We start from the raw sequence: 22384 nt of genomic DNA on the forward strand, positions 1-22384 counted from the left end.
GGCATAACCATTTTCTGTATAAGCAGAAAGGTTTCAAAGTTGGAAAAATGCATTTTTTCACCATTTTTCACGTTATTTTGGTGTTTTTCATAAAGATTCGTTATGAGTATCGACTCCATTTTTACCAGAAATGTAAAGTACCATATGTCACGAGAAAACAATCTCAGAATCGTCCGGATAGGTAAAAGCATCCCGAAGTTATTAATGAATAAAGTGACACAGGTCATATTCATAAAATTTGTCTCTGTCCTTAAGGCCATTTCAGGCTCTGTCCTTAAGGGGTTAAGGGCAGGGCTGTATTAACAGCTGCTGCTGCCCTAGGCACTAAACCTGAAGACGCCCCATCTACACGCACCTATTGGCAATACCAGACCTGACCAATACCACCATACCCCCCCACCTCCCTGGAAAAGACACCAGATTTACTGGCAAGTCTGAACTGGAGGAGGGAAACTAAAAAAATTAAAACAAAAAAATTAGTTTTTTCTGTTCCCCTGCTCCCTGGTGCTGTCCTAGGCACCGGACCAAGGGTGCCTAGTGGTAAATACGGCCCTGCTTAAGGGGTTAAGTAACAAACATCACACTTGGACATAAACAGTTAAAAACTAGAGATGAGCGAACCTCGAGCATGCTCAAGTTCATCCGAACCCGAACGTTCGGCATTTGATTAGTGGTGGCTGCTAAAGTTGGAGAAAGCTCTAAGGTTGTCTGGAAAACATGGATACAGCCTATGACTATATCCATGTTTTCCACATAGCCTTAGGGCTTTATCCAACTTCAGCAGCCACCGCTAATCAAATGCTAAATGTTCGGGTTCAGATGAACTCAAGCATGCTCGAAGCCTGCTCATCTCTATTAAAAACATCTAAAAAAAAACACAAAAAATACATTAAGGGGGGCCCACTACATATAGGGAAAATCCCCCAGGACACTCCGACAAGCAAAAATGGCAAGCACCATATCTAACCAATGAATCTGATGTGAAAACTAAGCCCCACTACTGTAAACAATGATGATAAGGTAGAAAAACTACCAAAAAATGTGCAAAACAAGCAAGGGCAGGTATAACAAAAAAAAATGACCAAAATATCACCATATTGTCAGAAGGTCCATGTCGGGGTCCACTGCTCCCCACGCATTCCGTTCCTCACTGGAAACTTCCTCAGGTGTTAAACCTAATTGATTTTTGAAACTTCACATCAATTACAATTATTTCTCTGCACAAATGCGGAGGAAGAGGAGGAGGTGGCCAAGTATCTGTGAATGATGCCAGGTTATTTAAGTGCTGCATTCATGTACAGCTGGCTGCTTCTCTTATAATCCTCAGATAGTACTCACAACCTTGAAAAACGTCCGCCACTTCAGGTAAGAAACTTGTCTTTCCTTTATGTATAATGTTAAAGTATAAATGTTCATATATAATTCTCATCAAAACTGTAGCTGCATTATGTTATACTATTTATTTTATACACTATAATATACCATACTAGATTACATAATATAATAAAAATTACATGCAGGGTCCTCTCTCCTTATGTACCAGTTTGTCATTTAGGCTGGGTTCACACTGCGTTTTTGCAATCCGTTTTTTTTCATCCATTTTTTGAAAAAAACGGATGAAAAACGGATTGCAGAAACGGATGCATTTGTGTGCATCCGTTTTGATCCGTTTTTCCATTGACTTCCATTATAAAAAAAAAACATAAAAACGGATCCTTTTTTTTTTTTGAGGGACACAAAAACGTTGCTGACACTATTTTTTTTTTTCGTAAAAAAAAATGGATCAGTTAAACGTATGCTAAAAACGCAGTGTGAACCCAGCCTTACTGTACTTTATTCTTGTCATTTTTTTATGTTATGTTCTGTATGTTAACCACTTTTGATATGGACAGCGCTCCGTAATCAAGGGAAATGAATAATATATTTATAATACTTGAATATAAATAATATTATGCTATATTTGGCTATGTTTCCACAACGTTTTAAAAGTAGAAATTGGCCAAAGAATTTGGCCACATGTCAGTGCAATGATATAATAAAATATTTTACCTCTTAGTCATACATTACTTGATCAGAGATTATGATTCTTATGAAAAGGATGTCCTCCTTATAAAAAGGTTCTCATATTTGGACAACTCTTTTATTAAAAGAGACACACAACGGAAAGTTTACCATTCAGTTACTCACTAATGGAGCTTCCACTGATCAGTGCAAGTGTGGTGTCCCACCACAGGTGTTGTTGTATCTTCTGTGCACCTGTCAAAAAGCTCTTTCATTCAGGTTAAAGTGGTGATGAGGTATTGTAAAGTTTCGCCACTAGGTGTCAGTATTTTCAATGCTTATGTATTGCACAGCTAAAGTCAGCATTAGGTTAATGTTTATTGTATACCAGGTGTTTTTTGTTGACCTATGTGAGGTGCTCTTTTCCCTTTAACCTCTTTCAAATCTCTTTACTCCTTTCTCCTGCACATACACTTATACCCACCACTCACAGTGAGGCATACAAAAGGCCCCTGTAAGAGGAGTTCCCACCAGATTCTCAGAGAGGAAACATGCAAAAACCACTGTTCCTGCTGTAGTTCAGCCAGGGCCTGGTTGATGCCAGGACCCCTGTCGGGGACAACCGAGTCAGTCTAGTCTACACACCAAAGTGTATAGATGCAGCAAGAGACAACAAGTTCTTCTACGTCTACTACGTCCAGTATGCAGTGCTAACCATCTTAAAGGGAGAGGTCATCAAGGAACACCCTAATCGACACCACGTCTGAAAAGGGGCAGGGCAGTATCCTGAACACAAGAGGAACTAGCCTTGATAGGACAAAGCTACCATAAAGAAGGTCTACATATCCTATCGTGCAGTGCAGGTAACTGGGACATCCCCGGACACTTAGCTACACCGAGATAACCATGGCTGGGGCTTGTAGTACCCTCACAGAACGGGTAGCTCGCCACTGTACGTCAGAAGATGATAAGACCAAAGTCTAAGCACAACTACAAGTAACATTTCGCTACAAAGTATATCTTCAAGTTCCAGCAGTGTACACTGCTACATTGGGTTGACGCTCCTCTGACAAACCTTACTCTATTTTTAAGCACTGCTACAACTACCTCTCTTCTTCGCTACTCTCAGGTACCTTCTCAAGCCCAAAAAGGTCAAGTACTAGAGACTGTATAAAGTTTATCTATATTGTGAACCTGTCATACCAAGAAGCCTTACAGTAAACCTGTAATATTTTGATACTACCAGGACTCTGTCATATTTTATATGCACCAGCACCTATACACACTGCATTGCACACCTTTGGGTTTATTTCTCTTCTTTGGGTGGCGGTACCAACAGTCCGGGTGTGTCAGTTGCCACTCAGGACTGCCGTGACAAGAGCCCAAGGGACCCACACAAACCTGGCAGGTTACCGACCATCTGGGGACACACTACCGGCCATATACAAACAGTAGAGATGAGCGAACCGGGTTCGGGTTCGAGTCGATCCGAACCCGAACGTTCGGTATTTGATTAGCTGGGGCTGCTGAACTTGGATAAAGCTCTAAGGTTGTCTCGAAAACATGGATACAGCCAATGACTATATCAATGTTTTCCACATAGCCTTAGAGCTTTATCCAAGTTCAGCAGCCACCGCTAATCAAATGCCGAACGTTCGGGTTCGGATGGACTCGAGCATGCTCCAGGTTCACTCATCTCTAACAAACAGGTACTAACATCACACCTGGGTGCTGGACATGGACAAGCACTGGCGTCACGATACAACAACACCTCTGGCCGAGTAATGCAAGCGACCTCCACATAAGCACAGTCCAAGTGAAGCATTACGTGATGTCTATTAAAATTAATGGTAACTATGCATAATGCCCAGATGTATCAGGTCCACAATGGTGATGATGACATTAATTGACTAAAAGTATTGGATGATCTAGTTTAAAAGAAACCATATACATTTCTCTATTTATGAGTCATAAAATACATAAAATAATTCCTAATATATAGTCAATTAGAGAATACTTTCCCATTTATTTAAGCGTTAGTTTGACTTTCTCTTGACGCTTATATATTTCTAGCGTATGCCCATCCATCTTAATAAATGCAGTGGTGTTAACAAGTGGAAATGCACTTTATTATGTATCATTAATCTTGATAAATATGGAACCTATTACCTAACACTGTATAAATCTGTGACTTCTGGCAGCATGGACTGGTCCAGCACCATCCTCCTTCTTTTCATCCTCTTCCTGTCTTCAATCATTCTGAGCTACATGAGGATAATCAAAGAGAAGGCAACGCTTCCTCCAGGACCTATGCCCATTCCGTTTCTGGGAAATCTTCTTCAGATCAACACAAATGACATTGTCAGCACACTGATGAAGGTGAGAAATCCTTGTGGGGTGAAGACAATAAAATTGTCAGTACCGTAGGTGGAGTACGATAGAAAAGGGACGTTGGAAGGACACAGACAATAAGTCCTAGCGTGGTCCCATCCAGCTGACCCTACCTACTTGCCTCAAACAGCCCTATGTGACTGCGGACAACCAGGGTGACAGTCCTTTACCTGAGGTTATGATGAAAACACAGGACAGACACAAGACAGACAAATACTAGAGATGAGCGAACTTTTCAAAAGTTTGTTCCGACCGGACTTCGGATTTCATAGTTTAAAGCATCTATATGATACGGGAGTAGTGTATTTGGTTGAATTTAGGGCTCTGCATGTCAGTAACATCATTATCTTTTCAATATCTCAAAGTATTTTTTTTTTTTTGAACTTCAATATTCACCATTACAGGGTCTATGCAGGAAATTCACCATTACAGGGTCTATGCAGGAAAAAGGTCACAAATGCAGTGAAGGAGCAGCAGTAGTCATTGGAGGCACTGGTAATAGTCTCGTTCTTCTCTCTCTCAGCACACTGCCTCATGCGGTCATTTGACCGCTCCTCTTAAAGCTATACCGACGTCACAGGGGGTGGGCTAGTGCAACATCCCTGCTGATTGGATGTGTTCCGGGCATCCAATCGCTTTTCCCGCCCGGAACACTTCCTGCTTTCTAAAATGGGGGCTGCCATTTTAGAAAGCAAGAAAAAAAAATTCGGAGCGGACTTTCAAAAATCTGAATCTCATCGGACTCGGACTTCTTGGAAAATCCGACCCGGATCCCATACCGGCCGAACCGGTTCGCTCATCTCTAACAAATACCAAAGGATAATCGTAGAGGCCAGGGTCAAACCAAACAGACAGTGCAGTACAAAATCAGGAACCAAAAGACTAGTCAGAGAAACAAGAGCCGAGGTCAAGAAAGACAGATAACAATACAGAAAAAGGATTTGGAGACACTTGCATGCTAGTAAAACTAGTTTAATGGCCAGCGGGGAGTACAGGGTACAAATGTGCTATATAGAGGATCAGGGGTCCAGTCCAGAACATAATTAGACTGGTCTCCTGATCTCCTGACCAGAACACCTGTAGAAACGAGAGCTGACAGGCAAGCAGGCCTGTCAGTAAACTTAACCTATATGTGGCTCAGCTGAAACCTGATCAAGCCCCCAGGGCAGTGCCGCGCCCCCAATAACACCACCCATGACGGTGCTGGAGATGGTAGCGGAATATAATAGGTCCGTTTCGGGCAGTAGCACGGGGCACTCGATTTTGCACAAATCAGGGCAGCATGACATTATCTATCCTGTACTATGAACACCACGCTAGTGCTGCCATAGTTACAGTGTGGTGTGGGGGGCCCAGGATTGGTGAACAGCCTGGGGCCTATGGTAAAGTTAATCCGCCCCTGGCTTGAGCCAAGTGGCAGGGCGTGCTCCAGCAATGTGCGACTGCCCGGGCAAGCCCCTGGGATTTCAGGGTGGCTCTCCAGGTGCTGAAAAGAACAATGCTGGAGTGAGGTAAGGATAGAACAGAGATAGTACAGATGTGGGGAAGTCTACGTGATCACATATAATTACAATATTTGCTAATAATAAAATTAAACAAAACGAGAAAAAGAAAAGAAAAAGAAAAGATGCACATCCTACTCGTGATATACAGGGCCGAATTTACCACTAGGCACCCGTGGTTCAGTGCCTAGGGCAGCACCTTGGAGGGGGCAAGCACCAGGGAGCAGGGGGAAGGAAACTACTTTTTTTTTGTTTTTATTTTTTTAGTCTCCCAGCTCCCGGTCAGACTTGCCAGTAAATGTGGTGTCTTTTCTTTTTATTTTCTTTTTTTTTTTTTTTTTTTGGGGGGGGGGGGGGGGGGGGGTATGGTGGTATTGGTCAGGTCTATTATGGCAGTGTTATCCAGTCACAGTATGGTATGGCGGTGTTAAATCTGACGCCTGGAGCTATTACCTACCAATCTACCAATCTTGTGGAGAAAATTCCTTCAGGCAATATGCAGACTGCATGTGGTGTCATATAGTAAATGTGGGAACGCGGCCTAAGACTGATCAGATATCAATATGATGTTTAGAAAATCATGATGCTAATTGGTGAGTGAAGATGGGGGCGTCTTCTGGTTTAGTGCCTAGGAAAGCAGTAGCTGCTAATACGGCCCTGATGATATACCATAAAAACTGTATGAGAACAAACAAGACTAAAACAATACACTATATACAGAATAAAATACAATCACTTGAGGGGGATCAGGAACAATAAATCCCTCAAAACGGCCACCTGTCAGCTACACCCCATGAATAGAATGGTCTGCTGTAACTACCTTCTTCAATAAATTACATATAAACAACTGCCTGCTCCCTCTTAGTAAATACATTGGGGCATTTGGGGGTGGGGCCTAAGCACACTGGTCTTCATAAATGGCCCCCAGACTGTTCTAATACTTGACTGTTTTGTGGGAGTGGGGTTGTCAACAAATTATTTGCAAACAATGAAAGGATAACAGAGAAGATTGCTTTGATACATGTAAAATATAATCGATTCATTCATTTCTTCACAGCTAAAAGATAGATACGGGCCGGTGTATACTTTGTACTTTGGCCCTAAACCAGGGGTCGTCATATGTGGCTATAAAGCAATGAAGGAGGCCTTGATTGAACAAAATGAAGAGTTTGGGGATAGAGGAGACTATCCTGTTTTCTTGAACTTCATAGGAGACCATGGTAAGATTATAATCATGGATACTCAATAGGGAGAAATCTATTAACCAGGGTCAGGGACCATCTGAATGGAATGGAAATTGGAATGATCTGCAATATATAACGATAGCTTTTGATGCAGTTCTTGGGCATGGAGTCATGGGAGCTAGATTAAGAAAATCTGGAAATGGAACACACACTGTAAAGTTAAATTTACTGTGTATTCTGGGTCTTAATAATATGCAAAATGAGACCCTGATTTTTCCTCTTCCCTATCTTTTCCCCCCTCAACCTCCCACCAGGAAGTGAACTCATTCTTACCTAATGACTGTTGACCCCAGGCTGTTCTGTGGCAGCCATTTTGTGACAATGACATCATCAATAGGGAGGCGGGTCTAAGCCATACTAGGCCAGCCTCCCTTTGTCAGATGACTCAGGTTACTCACCTCTGATTGGCTGAACAAGCTTTAAGCCATCTAACAGTTCTACAGAGTCAGTTAGACATCCCAGGAGACAAAGTGCATCATGGGAAAGTCCAAACCAGCAAGTGAAGAAAAAATGAAAACACCAACTGGTTCAGTTCAGTTTTTTTTTTTTATCAGCGCCGGAACTGTCCTTTAAATGGAAAAAAATGAAGAAATGTACTTGTTTTAAAAAAAAAAAAAATTTTCTCCTCAAAATACACTCCAACAAGACAACACGTGAACATATTTTGTAGGTGATGCTAGGGTCTGTTGGAGTCATGTGTCATAGGTCTGTTGGAGTTTCTCTTTATTTATGGTCTTTTGCCTCCATAGACATAGGATTTACCAATGGTGATAGCTGGAAGGTTCGTCGGCGCTTTGCTTTGCACACACTGAGAAACTTTGGAATGGGGAAAAGGACTATAGAAGAGAGGATCCAGGAGGAGGCGAAGTTCCTTATCAATGAGTTTAAGAAAACAATAGGTAAGACCATATAAACATTAGAAAAGTTATGTCATCATAGTTTATCATTGAAATAGTACAGTAGATAGTCACTGCCATGAATTTGGTCAAGTGGTGTCTTTTGACCAATGAGACTAAGAGGTGCTGTAATTTGCAGACAACCTATATATTAAAGAGGTTAACTAAAGGTTGTATGTTATTTTGTTCATAGAATAAGTAACACAATGGTGGAAATTTACTATGGTTGCGCCCCTGACGTACCCCATGGAGAAGACGCAGAATCGCCATTGTCCCTGGTTTACGGCTGCCGTATCCCCCGCTCGCATGATAGACGGGCAGGGGTAGGGCACAGCTAGGCAGGAATGAGGCATGGCCTTCTCCTGCACCTTATTTATCCTGATTTATGCCAGGCCCGAACAGTTTTACAAAGCAGCGTGCGCCTCTTAGTAAATCCGGACGGGAAAAAGAGAACAGAGCTTTATACTTGTACTCCAATGTTCATAAATGTCCCAGATGTATTTTTAAAGTGACTCAAAATTTTAACTTGATTAACTCTATATGTAAATTGCTGAATTACCTTTTGTTGAAGTAACATCATCTACGTTTTGTTTCTGACCTTCGTGGCTCAGGATCTCCAGTGAATCCTACAAAATTCTTGGCTAATGCCGTATCCAATGTGATCAGCTCTATAATCTATGGGAATCGCTTTGATTACAAGGACAAGAGACTGAAAGCGATCACTGACAGTATCTTTAACAACTTTAGTGTCATGAGCAGCACATGGGGGACTGTGAGTATAAAGTCATCATCTACTATAAAATTCTTATAGTCTGCCAACTACAAATTCAGCAAATCTTATGATCAGAGCTTTGCAGAAACAGTGGCCCTCAAAAGATTGCATCTATTTGAGGAAAGTCCAGTGGTCAGATCCTGTAGGGTATCACACTTCTGGTTGTGATTTATGCACCATCAAAAGGTAAAGCCCCATGCCACTATAGACAATGGTTGATTTTCTTTCAAATTAAGTGCCAGAGATTTGTAATTTACTTTTATTAAAAAAAAATCTCAAGTCTTCCAGCAGCTGGTGTATGCCCTGCAGGAAGTGGTGTATTCTTTCCAGTTCAGAGAGCAGGACAGGTTGTCTATGAGGATTTGCTACTGCTCTGGACAGTTCCCGACATGGACAGAGGGGGCAGCAGAAAGCACGGTCAGACTGGAGAAAATATGCTACTTCCTGTGGGACATAAAGCAGCTGATAAGTACTGGAGGACTTGAGATTTTTTAATAGAAGTAAATTACAAATCTCTGGCACTTTCTGTTACCAGTTGATTTGAAAGAAAAACATTTTTGGTGAACAACCTCTTTAAGCTTCTTCACAGTGACCATATTCCTTTAAACAGTAACAGGACCTGCACACAGATGGTCATGTGACCATGTGTCATTGTACAGGTCCTGCTCAGATTTGTCAGAATTATCATGGCAGAAGACATATATACTCTTGCATATATTCTAATGGGAAATGTTGACAAAGGTTTTTAATGGTGAGTAGATATGAGTGAAGCAGACTTCTTTAAAGAAGTCTGCTGAAAATTATTGTATTGCCCCTCAAAAATTACACAAATCACCAATATACACTTATTACGGGAAATGCTTATAAAATGCTTTTTTTCCCTGCACTTAGTACTGCATCAAGGCTTCACTTCCTGGATGAAATGGTGATGTCACTTCCTGGATAAAATGGTGATGTCACGACCCGACTCCCAGAGCTGTGCGGGCTGTGGCTGCTGGAGAGGATGATGGCAGGGGGACACTGAGGGACACAGGGCACTGGAGGGACACTGAGCATCCCTCTGCCATCATCCTCTCCACCAGCCACAGCCCGCACAGCTCTGGGAGTCGGATCATGACATCACCATGTTATCCAGGAAGTGACATCACCATGTTATCCAGGAAGTGACATCACCATGTTATCCAGGAAGTAAAGCCTTGATGCAGTAGTAAGTGCAGGGAAAAAAAGCATTTTATAAGCATTTCCCGTAATAAGTGTATATTGGTGATTTGTATAACTTTTGGGGGGCAAAACAATACCTTACTAAAAATTTTCACCGGACTTCTCCTTTAAGGTTCGTACAAAGGTGAACCATCAGTTTTTGAATCTCGCTCTCTGCCCAATCCATGGAGAAGGTGGATACATCCCAAGGACTGCCTAAAAAACATGGATACAGCCTATGGTGCATCCTAAGCAGTCCTTAGGATGTATCCACCTTCTCCACAGAGCGGGCAAACAGCGGGATTCAAAAGTCGATGGTTCGGCTTCGTACATTCCCACTTCATTCATCTCTAATAGTGAGACAACCACTGTAACATGTATCACTGACGGTGCTGTCAAGAAAACATTCACTAATAGAAGGGATTCACTTCTCTTCTTCCTCAGCTCTACAACATGTTTCCAGATCTTATGGAATATGTGCCAGGTCCACATCAGAAAATGAAGAGATATTTTCAGGATATCTATGACATCTCAGCAGATATGATCAAGTACCATGAGAAGACACTTGATCCAGAAAATCCTCGAGATTATATAGACTGCTTCCTCATCAAAATAAAAGAGGTCAAAATCATGTTAAAATTATGATAATCTGTTCCTCAGTCTATTCTCAAATTTATGCCTGATTCAGAAAACGTATTGATACATAGCTTTTTACTGAATTTTCATATATTAGGGAGTCGCCAATCCTCATCTATCAGCCATAGTGAAGAACATAGTGGCTACATAGCGGGAGATTTGTCAAACATGGTGTAAAAGTGAAACTGGCTCAGTTGCCCCTAGCAACCAATCAGATTCCACCTTTCATTTTCCAAAGAGTCTGTGAGGAATAAAAGGTGGAATCTGATTGGTTGCTAGGGGCAACTGAGCCAGTTTCACTTTACACCATGTTTGATAAATCTCCCCCTGCTCCAAAGGCCTCAACATGTTCATGTATTACATAGGCAGCCCAGACAACCACCGTGCCAGGCAACAGAGATAAAGGAAGAGGTGATGCTGGTCAGGGCCGCCATCAGGATTTTCGGGGCCCCATACAGCCAAATTGTCTGCCCCCCCCCCCCCCCCCTAACGAAAACTATGGAACGTATCTTTGACTCAGGGCTGGCCTTTGGGGGGTGCGACCTGTGTGGTTGGCTAGCTGGGGCGGGGATGCACCGGCAAACAAACAGCACACTTAACATACAAATTGAAATTAGATGTGCTGTCTGCTGCTGCTGTGCAACTACAACACCCAGCATGCCTGGTCAGCTGCTGCTTTGCAACTATAACCCCCAGCATGCCTGGTCAGCCGCTACTGATATATATATATGGATGTAGTATACACATATATATATATGCTGGATATAGTATACACATACCATACAGCCTGGATATAATATACAGATAGCCATACAGTATCACCCCTCCAGACTCCATGTCCACAGAAATCAACACACACACACATCCTCTTTAATATGACCCACGGATAGAACGCCGCCATCACGGTGAAGCCGATGCCGTGGTACGTTTTTAGAACTGCGGCCCGGTTCCTGTGTACAGCGCCGTTCTATCCACGGGTACCGTGCAAGGTCTGAAGCACAGGAGGCGGGCCGGCTTGCCCCAGTGGGCGGAATCCCCCGCCCCCCCTATGACGCGGCTCCATTGATTATAATGGAGCCCCGTCATAGAGAGGAGGGAATTCCCTCCCACTGGGGCAAGCCGGCCCGCCTCCTGTGCTTCAGACACATTGTTACATTGGTCAGGCACAGCAGAGCCGAGTTGTCGGTTACATTGGTCAGGCACAGCAGAGCCGAGTTGTCGGTTACATTGGTCAGGCACAGCAGAGCCGAGTTGTCGGTTACATTGGTCAGGCACAGCAGAGCCGAGGTGTCGGTTACATTGGTCAGGCACAGCAGAGCCAAGTTGTCAGTACGGTAGGGACTGGTTCAGCAGTAGCAGATTTATATACTATCCCAGGATGGGGGCACACACTCTCTCTCTTTCTCTCTCACACACACACACACTCTCTCTCTCTCTCTTTTTCTCTCTCTCTCTCTCTCTCTCACACACTCACTCACTCTCACACACTCACTCACTCTCACACACTCACTCACTCTCACACACACACTCACTCACTCACTCTCTCACACACTCACTCACACACTCTCTCTCTCACACACTCACTCACACTCACTCTCACTCACTCACTCTCACACACTCACTCTCACACACTCACTCACTCTCACACACTCACTCTCTCTCTCACACATTCACTCACTCTCACACACTCACTCTCACACACTCACTCTCTCTCTCACACACTCACTCTCTCACACACTCACTCACTCTCACACACACACTCACACTCACTCTCTCACACACACTTACTCTATGCAGGGAAGCTCCAGGACCCATTCAGTCTTCAGTGCTCCTCACACAGCGGCTCCTCCCCTCCCCCTCATGTTCCGACCTTGCAGCAGAGACGACGGCAGCCAGAGAAGTTTGTGAGATGGAAGGAGGGAGGGAGGGGGAGGAGAGAGGAGAGGGGGAGGGAGGAGAGAGGAGAGGGGGTCGCATCTACCTGTCATCTGGGAGAGCACACCGGCCGGAAGTCACCAGCTCCGCACGAGCCTGGGAGCTGCTGAGGAGGGGGCCGGTCCATTGTGGAGGGAGGGGGGGATTCTGCAGCCCGGTCCACAGACAGTGCAGGGGGAGGAGGGCCTAATGATTTTAGTTAAGTAGAAGGGGCCCCTTGCATCTTCAGTAGCTGTCCCCTCTCCCTGCACTGTCTGTATAACAGGCTTCTCACAAAGTGAAGTGTGTGGGAGGCCCGAGCCCCATACACCTGTACTGCCAGTAATGCCCTGATGGCGGCCCTGATGCTGGTGCAACAGGTATTAGCAGAAAACACAGCACAGTTCAGTTTGGGTTAAACAGTCCGTAGCAGAAAGCAGAACCAGTAGGTGGGGATGGTCAGTAGAGATGATCGAACCTCTGGATTTTGCAGGTTCGATCGAACTAGAACATTCTCGAACCTACAGCATTTGATGATCGATGCCTTCCCGTTCTGTGGGGAAGGAGGGTACCGCCTGGAATTATGGGATACAACTAGGGATGGTCCGAACCTGCCGAGGCCCGCTCCGTGGAGTGGGCGGATACAGTGGGAGGAACGCCTGGAAAACTGGGCTACAGCCTATGGCTATGGCTGTATCCCAGTTTTCCAGGCGGTCCTCCCGCTGGATACGCCCGCTCCATGGAGCGGGCAGACAGCGGGAATCATTACCGAGGGTTCGGGTTCGTACGAACCAGAACCGAACTCGGTTCGGACCATCCCTAGATACAACCTATTACCTAGGCTGTATCCCAGAATTCCAGGTGTGCACTGAAAACTAGTGCAATCTAAATAGGGTGAGGCCCCTATGGGGCAGACAAGAAACTGCAGCCACAAAAGAGAATGTAAGAGAGAGAGAGAGGTCAAAGGGGAAACCCAAACCAGAAGGTGGGGAGGCGGAGCAGCAATCCCATCGGCGGTTACCAGGAGACAAGCTATACAAGTTACACATTTAATTTCTGCTCGTTCTATGCTTAGGAGGTCCTAATCAGTGATTGATAGCTATTTCTTTGTACATAGGCTTACAGGCAAGGTTGTCAATCAATAAGTTAGCTTGTCCACTGGACTCTCAAATCTGGAATGAGCAAAAATCTAAAGTTATACTAAATTCTTTTCCATTAAACTATACTCTCTGCTATACTAATCTGCTGATCTCTTCCTGCTCGATACCTGCTACCTACAGATTGGCCTGCATGTTCAACATGGAAGATTCATTTTCAAGCAGTATAACAGTTTTATATTCTTAGGAAGTGGATAACCCAGACACTCCCTTCTATGCCAAAAGTTTACCAAGAACCATTCAAAATCTGATTTTTGGTGGGACAGAGACTGTCAGTACTACTCTACGATATGGAATCCTTGTCCTTATGAAATATCCAGAGATAGCAGGTAAACCCAGAAAGTATATTCAGCCTGTATTATAATCAGTGGTGTAGCTACCAAAGAGGCAGGGTAGGCAGTTGCTATGGGGTTCGTGTAGCAGGGGGGCCCGGGGAGAAGGTAAGACATGTGTCCTTCTGCTTAATCCCTTATATACTGCAGTGTGTAAGTGAACCAATGTTTACTTACATGCGGCAACACAAAAAAAGGGTTGACAAGCAGAAGACAGAGATCTCTTCTTCACTGCAGTGATAACCCCTGACCTCTGTTCTCCAGCTGCACAAGCTCCGTGCAGAGGTCAGGGGTTATCAGTGCACCAGCAGTAAAGCAGATATCACCTTGTCTTCTGAACTTAAGGTCACTTACACACTACAGTACATAAGAGGTTACACTAAAAAGGTTAAGCAGAAGGTAGTCTGCTCCTGCACCTATGTATTTAACAATAAGGGCTCCTAATGGGCCCTTATAGGTACAAACAGTGGATTGTCATAGCAAGCAGCCATTGGCTCTCTGCTCTGCCAGTAACTCTTGTGGCTGCAGCCAGGATTCTGCCTCTGGCCACAAGAGATTTTATTTTTTGGCCACATCACAGAGAATATATACAGTGCTTTGTGTTGTGCGTAGGGGAGGGGAGCCCCTTAAAATTCTTTGCTATGGGGCCCCGTGAATCCTAGCTGCGCCCCTAATTATAATATATACACTATACAGATAACATATTACATGTTAGAATGACAATGGTAGAAGGCAAAGAATGGCTTTCATTATAACTAGACTTGTGTAGCATTCTGTTTACCGCCCTTGTTCAACCCTGCAATTCCTGACACAGCCATTGGTGGCAGCAGAGGGACTATGTTACCCCTTACTGCTGCCATTGTAAAAAGGTTAAAAAAAAAATAGTTATATTAAAAAGTTGTATAACTTTATTTAAAAAAAAAAACAATAATCTTTATTCGTAAGCATACCCCTTCAAGAAATTATTCAGCACAAAGACATTATTATCATTACACATTTTGTTGTTTTATGAAAGACATGACTTCAACTTGCCATTACATAATCTTTTTTCTTTTTCTTTGCCCCATTCCAGAGAGGATTCATGAGGAAATTGACAGAGTCATAGGACGAGAGGAAACTCCATCTATAGTGCACAGGAGTAAGATGCCCTACACAGAGGCAACTATCTTTGAGTTCATGAGATTCTGTGATGTCATACCGGTCAGTCTTCCTCGCTGCACAGCAAAAGATACACACTTCAGAGGATTCTCCATACCAAAGGTTTGCAACAATGAAACTAGTAAAAATGACTATTGTTTATTGAATATGATGTCTGCCGCATGTAGACAATCGAGGGACAGTAGAATTACTATAGATTTCCTAAAGCAATAATTATTTCATTCATTCATCTCCCATTAAAGGGATAAGGCCCCGTTCACATGTAGTATAACTGGCGGAATTCTGGCATGGAGGTTGGCGGAAAGTTCTCCCCCGCGGAGTCCACCAGCCTCCGTTCCATAATGGCATTTTATGGGAGGCTCGCACACCTCCTCTCTCTGTAAGGAGCGTGAGCCTCCCATAGACTACCACTATGACCATGAACCATAAATTCTGCCAGTTTTACTCCGTGTGAACAGAGTCTAATATGGTGTCGGACAATAACAAGTATTTATTAGAGATGAGCGAACCGGGTTCGGTTTCGAGTCCATCTGAACCCGAACGTTCGGCATTTGATTAGCTGGGGCTGCTGAAGTTGGATAAAGCTCTAAGGTTGTCTGGAAAACATGGATACAGCCAATGACTATATCCATGTTTTCCACATAGCCTTAGGGCTTTATCCAACTTCAGCAGCCACCGCTAATCAAATGGCCAAAGTTCGGGTTCGGATGGACTCAAGCATGCTTGAGGTTCGCTCATCTCTAGTATTTATTGAATCATGAATTGATTTCTGTAAACTGGAAACAAGGAAACTAATATCTAAAAAAAATCTTAACCCGATAACAGGAAAATTGTGAGGTTTCATGGGGCTCCATAGCAAAAAATTGTATGGGCCTCCATACTCACCTGTCCTAGGGCAGTGTACTGGTGTGTTCTGTCACTTGTGCGCATGGTAGCTGGGAGAACGATCGCCAGGGGACTGCGCAGGGCCAGGTCAGTATATGTATGGGGGGCTCTTATGACTGGAGATGCAATGCTGCCTCTGGCTATAAGAGAGACTGGCAGGGCAGGAAGCCAATGTCAGTAAGAACGCTGAAGTATTCTACTGTGAGCATTAATCACGAATGCTCACAGTTAAAGGGCCATGGTCCCTCTTCGTTTACGGGCCCTGTAGCAGTGGCGTAGTCTACCATTATTGTAGCTACACCACTGCCCAACAATTGCAATTCCCTATTATATTCTATAATTACCTTGTGAATGTTTCTTACAGGGCACATATGTCACCCCACTCCTGACCTCCGTTCATTATGATCCTGAATATTACTCTGAACCAAATAAATTCAACCCCAACAATTTTTTGGATGAGAAAGGTCTTTTTAAGAAGAATGATGCACACATGCCCTTTGCAGCTGGTAAGGAGACCTTGTTCGCTGTCTGTACATCTTCACCTCTGTCTATTGTTTTATTTGTTATTTAACCCAAAAGTCATTAGAAATTCTGTTAAATAGTTTTAAATTCTTGAATACACAAAAAGAAGCTTCGGGATCTAGTAATAGTGAAAGTATATCAAACACTAATAATATAGGGGGTATTGTAGTGAACAAATTCCCCCTAGGTGTCACCAAATCCCTAATAAGAACAGCCCATTAAAACAATAGGTACACAGAAAGGAGGACATATGGGTATAGTTCAAACAATAAAAATAGTCTTTTTATTCGCATACATAAAAATTTAAGATGCACATTTACAAGAAGATTATATAAAAACACTTACTAGTAGTTAAAAAAGTGATCATTATTAAAAATAGAAAATAATATACAACCAAACAAAATGGGATTCAATTCATTGCTACACCATAAATCACTGTAAACAGTCTTTCACCATATGTAAAGTGCGATAGTGCGCTAAACTATTTATAAACAGAAGTCAGAACCAGCACTCACCCATCTTGTTACAATGACCCAGATCGTCCCTACGTACGTTTTGCCAAAGGAGGCTTTTTCCTTGAAAAAACCTTATTTGGCGAAACATACGTAGGGACTATCTGGGCCAGCACTCTATAAATTGAATCCCATTTCGTTCAGCTGTATAGTAATTTTTATTTTTAATAGTGATTAGAGATGAGTGAATACCATTTGATCAAGTAGGTATTCGATCGAATATTGCGGTATTCGAAAGATTTGAATACAATTGAGTAGTGTGTGGAATACGCGGCAAACATTCAAAAGCCCTCCCATCGCACTTGAGGCTTGACCCTGGGAGTACGCACGCAGCGCGAAAATGGCGTATACCCTCATTGGATGGCTGAACCACATGACCTTGAATCTTAAATACAAGCCTCCCACCTCTCGACCGCAGATGCCCTTTCAACCTAGTCAGAGAGAGTTCCTCGAGCAGGGAGAAATAGGTGTTAATAGCGTTTTGGGTTTAATAACCCAAAAGTCCTTTTCAGGGCTAATATCCAGCGAAAAAGTAATCTCTGCATCCAAAGCACTTCTCAGTGCTAAGAAATAGATCGCAGCAGCAGGTGTATTAATTCCAGTACCCTGTGAGTACAATTGACTTAAAGTGTCCCTGCTTTAGCCCACTAAGGGCACGTTAACGTTATACCTATTGTGCCAGACTGCCAGTTACCCAGTAAAAGGCACGTGATACCTAGTGTTCCGTTAACCAGTAAAAGGCCCGTGATACCCACTAGTGTGCCAGTTGTCCAGTAAAAGGCACGTGATACCTAGTATGCCAGTTACCCAGTAAAAGGCATGTGATACCCAGTGTGCCAGTTAAACAGTTAAAGACACGTGATACCTAGTGTGCCAGTTACCTAGTAAAAGGCACGTGATACCCACTAGTGTGCCAGTTACCTAGTAAAAGGCACGTGATACCTAGTGGGACGATCTCCTGGCTACCCTCAAAGTACGCTCATGATAAACGCTGACCCGATTTGCGTGCAATCCATTCTGCCACCGGAGGTTCGGGTATCCATGGATACAACCATTCTGGGTCGGTTTCATGCACAAGCCCGATTGGATCAGAATGGGCAGAATTAATTGTAGCAGAATGGATTGCACAACAATTTTTTGGTATGACAAATCAACAAATGGTGGACAATTTGGGAAGCCATTGGACCAAGGGAAGTCTAGAGTCCTGAGAACCCCCCCTAACTGTCCTCATTATAATCCATGTATATAAGAAGTGGAGATATCCTCTCGAAACAAGTTGTCTACAATAAAGTTCTTTCAACTGACTGGATCGCTGTGTAGCGCTTCCTTAAGAGGATATACAGTATCCACTTGATATATGCAAGCTTTTGACATCCCTTGCTGGATGGTATCAGAAAGCAGCCACCATGGCAGCAGTCCATCTTTGGAAATCTGCATCTATTTTTTCACCTCTCACTTTTCACCCTATAGACGCGTGTCTTCCTTCTCTTTTCTCAGTATAGTCAAACACTGGTTGTATGTATGGTTCCAGGGGAATATTTTACCATCTGTCTCTCTCTCTCCATCCAGGAAAACGAATCTGCCCTGGAGAGAGTCTGGCCCGAATGGAGCTCTTTATCTTCTTCACGTCCTTGATGCAAAAGTTTACCTTCATCCCCATGGTTTCAAAAGATGAATTAGATATCAGGCCGGTAGGGACCGGGCTTGGGAGTATTCCTCCAACATACAAGTGCTTCTTTGTACCTCGCTAGCTAAAAATAATGTCCGCATGTTATGTCATATAATTTTCTCATGAAGAAATAAGGATTATAATTTGTCAAAGTAGGAAAAAACTCTGATGTTTAAAATTCTGTTGAAAGATTTATCCTAATGTTTGACACTTCCATAATGAATGGAACACCAAAGAATGTAGCAGGTTCCATGGCCTACAGGCTTAGTTACACATCCAAAGTGTACCGATCATCAGATTTGTATTGTTTAGTATATGAAACTTTGTAATCCATCTGGTGTAAAGATAGGGCAGGAGGGAGATGAAGCTGCAGTATCTCCCTCAGCCATTGTGTGCATTAGACTGGATGTTGAAAGGGGGGGGGGGGAGAGATCTAACTGGTCAGCGCATATAGAACAACTGTGACTTCAAAACTGGAAGCGGTTATGTACTCAGCAAAGATTTTAAAAAGTAAATAAACAGGAATAAAGGAAAAGGAAAAAAAAAAGAAAAGGTGCAAAAGCAGCTCTACCCCCTTCCAGTTCTACCTTTGATTATATTCACTCTGTTATAGTGAGGTATAGTACATGTAAATTTGCAAATGGTGGTTTTGGGATCAGTTGTAATATGACTGAAATATTTTTTTAAGAAAATATACTTATCACTGATCACTGAATAGTCGCGCATGTAATAGTAGCATGTCCAGAAATAAAGGTGATTTTGTTTAAGTGTGTGGCCTTTTTTCTAAAAATAAAAAATAGTTTCAACACTGAAGAATTATAACAGATGAGAACAAAAATGTCTTAGAGTTTAACTAAATAAATTGTGAGATATACAAATTTTACTATTTGGTAGATTTTGCAGTGTCCTTGTACCTAAGTCCAAGCTACTAAGTATAAATCACAGCTCAGCTTTTATTTACTAGCACTCAATAAGGCCATGTTCGCACAGAGTAAAACAGCGGCCGTTCTGTGACCGGGTCACAAAACAGCCGGCGTTTGTGAAGATCATCAAGCCAGCATGATCTTCCTTTGTGCTGAATTGAGATGCGTGCGCATCCACGTGCGCCCACATCCTAATACACCATAGCAGACAATGGAGCGTGCGGCTGAATAGCGGCCGCACAAAATTGACATGTCAGTTTTTATTGTGGCCGCTAGGGATCCCGGCTGGGATTCACTCAGCCTGCAGTGCATGTAAGTTTTAAATTAATCAAGGCCATTGTTGCGAATCGGCAACAGTAGTTGTGATTAATTCAAAACTTAGGTTGTGTGAACATGGCCTAAGTCTGTATCTGAGTATTGTGTGTATAACCTTTCATTTGTGCATACACTGAGGTATTAAGAATGTGCAAGGGGCAGTGGCAGATCATAATATGGGCAGTTTGGGCAGCCGCCCGGGGCCTGAGGCTCCGGGGGGCCCATGCCACCGCCGCCGCCGCCCACATTATAATCCGCCACTGAGTCTCTCTGTCCCCCGGCTGATGTGCGGCTGCCGGGGGTGTCCCGTCCTATCCCCGGCAGCGCGCACATCAGAGAGCTCCCCGTGCGCCTGTGGCTGTTACTTCCGGCGCACGGGGAGCTCTCTGATGCGCGCGCTGCCGGGGTTAGGACGGGACACCCCCCGCAGCCGCACATCAGCTGGAGGCTGCAGAAGAGGCCCGACAGGGGAACGGACGGCAGGTGAGTTGTGTTCTGTTTTTTTTTTTTGTGTTATCTGCTGTGCACAGGGGGAGGAGCAAGAGGGGGACCATCTTTAAGGGGGGGGCAGAGGGGACCATCTATAAGGGGGGGCAGAGGGGGACCATCTATAAGGGGGGGCAGAGGGGGAACATCTATAAGGGGGGCAGAGGGGGACCATCTATAAAAGGGGGTAGAGGGGGACCATCTATAAGGGGGGGGGGGCAGAGGGGGGCCATCTATAAGGGGAGGCAGAGGGGGACCATCTATAAGGGGGGGTGAGGGGGACCATCTATAAGGGGGGGAAGAGGTGGACCATCTATAAGGGGGGGAAGAGGGGGACCATCTATAAGGGGGGGGCAGAGGGGGACCATCTATAAGGGGGGGCAGAGAGGGAACATCTATAAGGGGGGGCAGAGGGGGAACATCTATAAGGGGGGCAGAGGGGGAACATCTATAAGGGGGGGGGCAGTGGGGGACAATCTATAAGGGATGGGCAAGAGGGAGACCATCTATAAGGGGGGGCAGAGGGGGACCATCTATAAGAGGGGGCAGAGGGGGACCATCTATAAGGGGGGGCAGAGAGGAACCATCTATAAGGGGGGGCAGAGGGGGACCATCTATAAGGGGGGCAGAGGGGGACCATCTATAAGGGGGGTGAGGGGGACCATCTATAAGGGGGGGCAGAGGGGGACCATCTATAAGGGGGGGGTAAGGGGGACCATCTATAAGGGAGGGGGGAGAGGGGGACCATCTATAAGGGGGGGCAGAGGGGGACCATCTATAAGGGGGGGCAGAGAGGAACCATCTATAAGGGGGGGCAGAGGGGGACCATCTATAAGGGGGAGCAGAGAGGGACCATCTATAAGGGGGGGTGAGGGGGACCATCTATAAGGGGGGCAGAGGGGGACCATCTATAAGGGGGGTAAGGGGGACCATCTATAAGGGAGGGGGGAGAGGGAGACCATCTATAAGAGGGGGAGAGGGAGACCATCTATAAGGGGGGGGGGGGGAGAGGGGGACCATCTCCTATAGGATTACCACCCTCCTCTCCTGACATCCTCTGTGCTGCTGTGACCTCCCCTATAAGATCAGCACCCTCCTCTCCTGACATTCTCTGTGCTGCTGTGACCTCCCCTATAAGATCAGCACCCTCCTCTCCTGACATCCTCTGTGCTACTGTGACCTCCCCTATAGATCAGCACCCTCCTCTCCTGACATCCTCTGTGCTGCTGTGACCTCCCCTATATATCAGCACCCTCCTCTCCTGACATCCTCTGTGCTGGTGGGACCTCTCCTATAGGATTAGCACCCTCCTCTTCTGACATCCTCTGTGCTGCTGTGACCTCCCCTATAAGATCAGCAACCTCCTTTCCTGACATCCTCTGTGCTGCTGGGACGGTGTGACCTCCCCTATAAGATCAGCACCCTCCTTTCCTGATATCCTCTGTGCTGATGGGATGCTGTGACCTCCCCTATAAGATCAGCACCCTCCTTTCCTGACATCCTCTGTGCTGCTGGGACCTCTCCTATAGGATTAGCACCCTCCTCTCCTGACATCCTCTGTGCTGCTGTGACCTCCCCTATAAGATCAGCAACCTCCTTTCCGGACATCCTCTGTGCTGCTGGGACCTCTTCTATAGGATTAGCACCCTCCTCTCCTGACATTCTCTGTGCTGCTGTGACCTCCGCTATAAGATCAGCAACCTCCTTTCCTGACATCCTCTGTGCTGCTGGGACGCTGTGACCTCCCCTATAAGATCAGCACCCTCCTTTCCTGACATCCTCTGTGCTGCTGGGACGCTGTGACCTCCCCTATAAGATCAGCACCCTCCTTTCCTGACATGTTCTGTGCTGCTGTGACCTCCCCTATAA

General features: G+C 44.7%; 1 protein-coding gene across 3 annotated transcripts in view; it reads left to right on the top strand.

Annotated features, from left to right (window-relative positions):
• LOC138802960 (cytochrome P450 2F3-like) overlaps nt 1-19558 on the top strand; it is a 29137-nt gene extending 9579 nt beyond the window's left edge. For 2 of the 3 annotated variants that reach the window (XM_069986754.1, XM_069986755.1), the window contains exons 2-11: nt 1328-1365; nt 4203-4380; nt 6952-7114; nt 7888-8037; nt 8646-8806; nt 10451-10627; nt 13901-14042; nt 15118-15305; nt 16453-16594; nt 18692-19558. In XM_069986754.1, coding sequence (XP_069842855.1) covers nt 1328-1365; nt 4203-4380; nt 6952-7114; nt 7888-8037; nt 8646-8806; nt 10451-10627; nt 13901-14042; nt 15118-15305; nt 16453-16594; nt 18692-18873 — 1521 coding nt within the window. In that variant the 3' untranslated portion in view covers nt 18874-19558. The remainder of the gene's footprint in view (nt 1-1327; nt 1366-4202; nt 4381-6951; nt 7115-7887; nt 8038-8645; nt 8807-10450; nt 10628-13900; nt 14043-15117; nt 15306-16452; nt 16595-18691) is intronic. The other variant, XM_069986756.1, reaches the window with a different exon arrangement.
• The last annotated feature ends 2826 nt before the right edge of the window (nt 19559-22384 follow it).

The sequence above is a fragment of the Dendropsophus ebraccatus genome, chromosome 10 (assembly GCF_027789765.1).
Source record: "Dendropsophus ebraccatus isolate aDenEbr1 chromosome 10, aDenEbr1.pat, whole genome shotgun sequence".
Classification (NCBI taxonomy): Eukaryota; Metazoa; Chordata; class Amphibia; order Anura; family Hylidae; genus Dendropsophus; species Dendropsophus ebraccatus.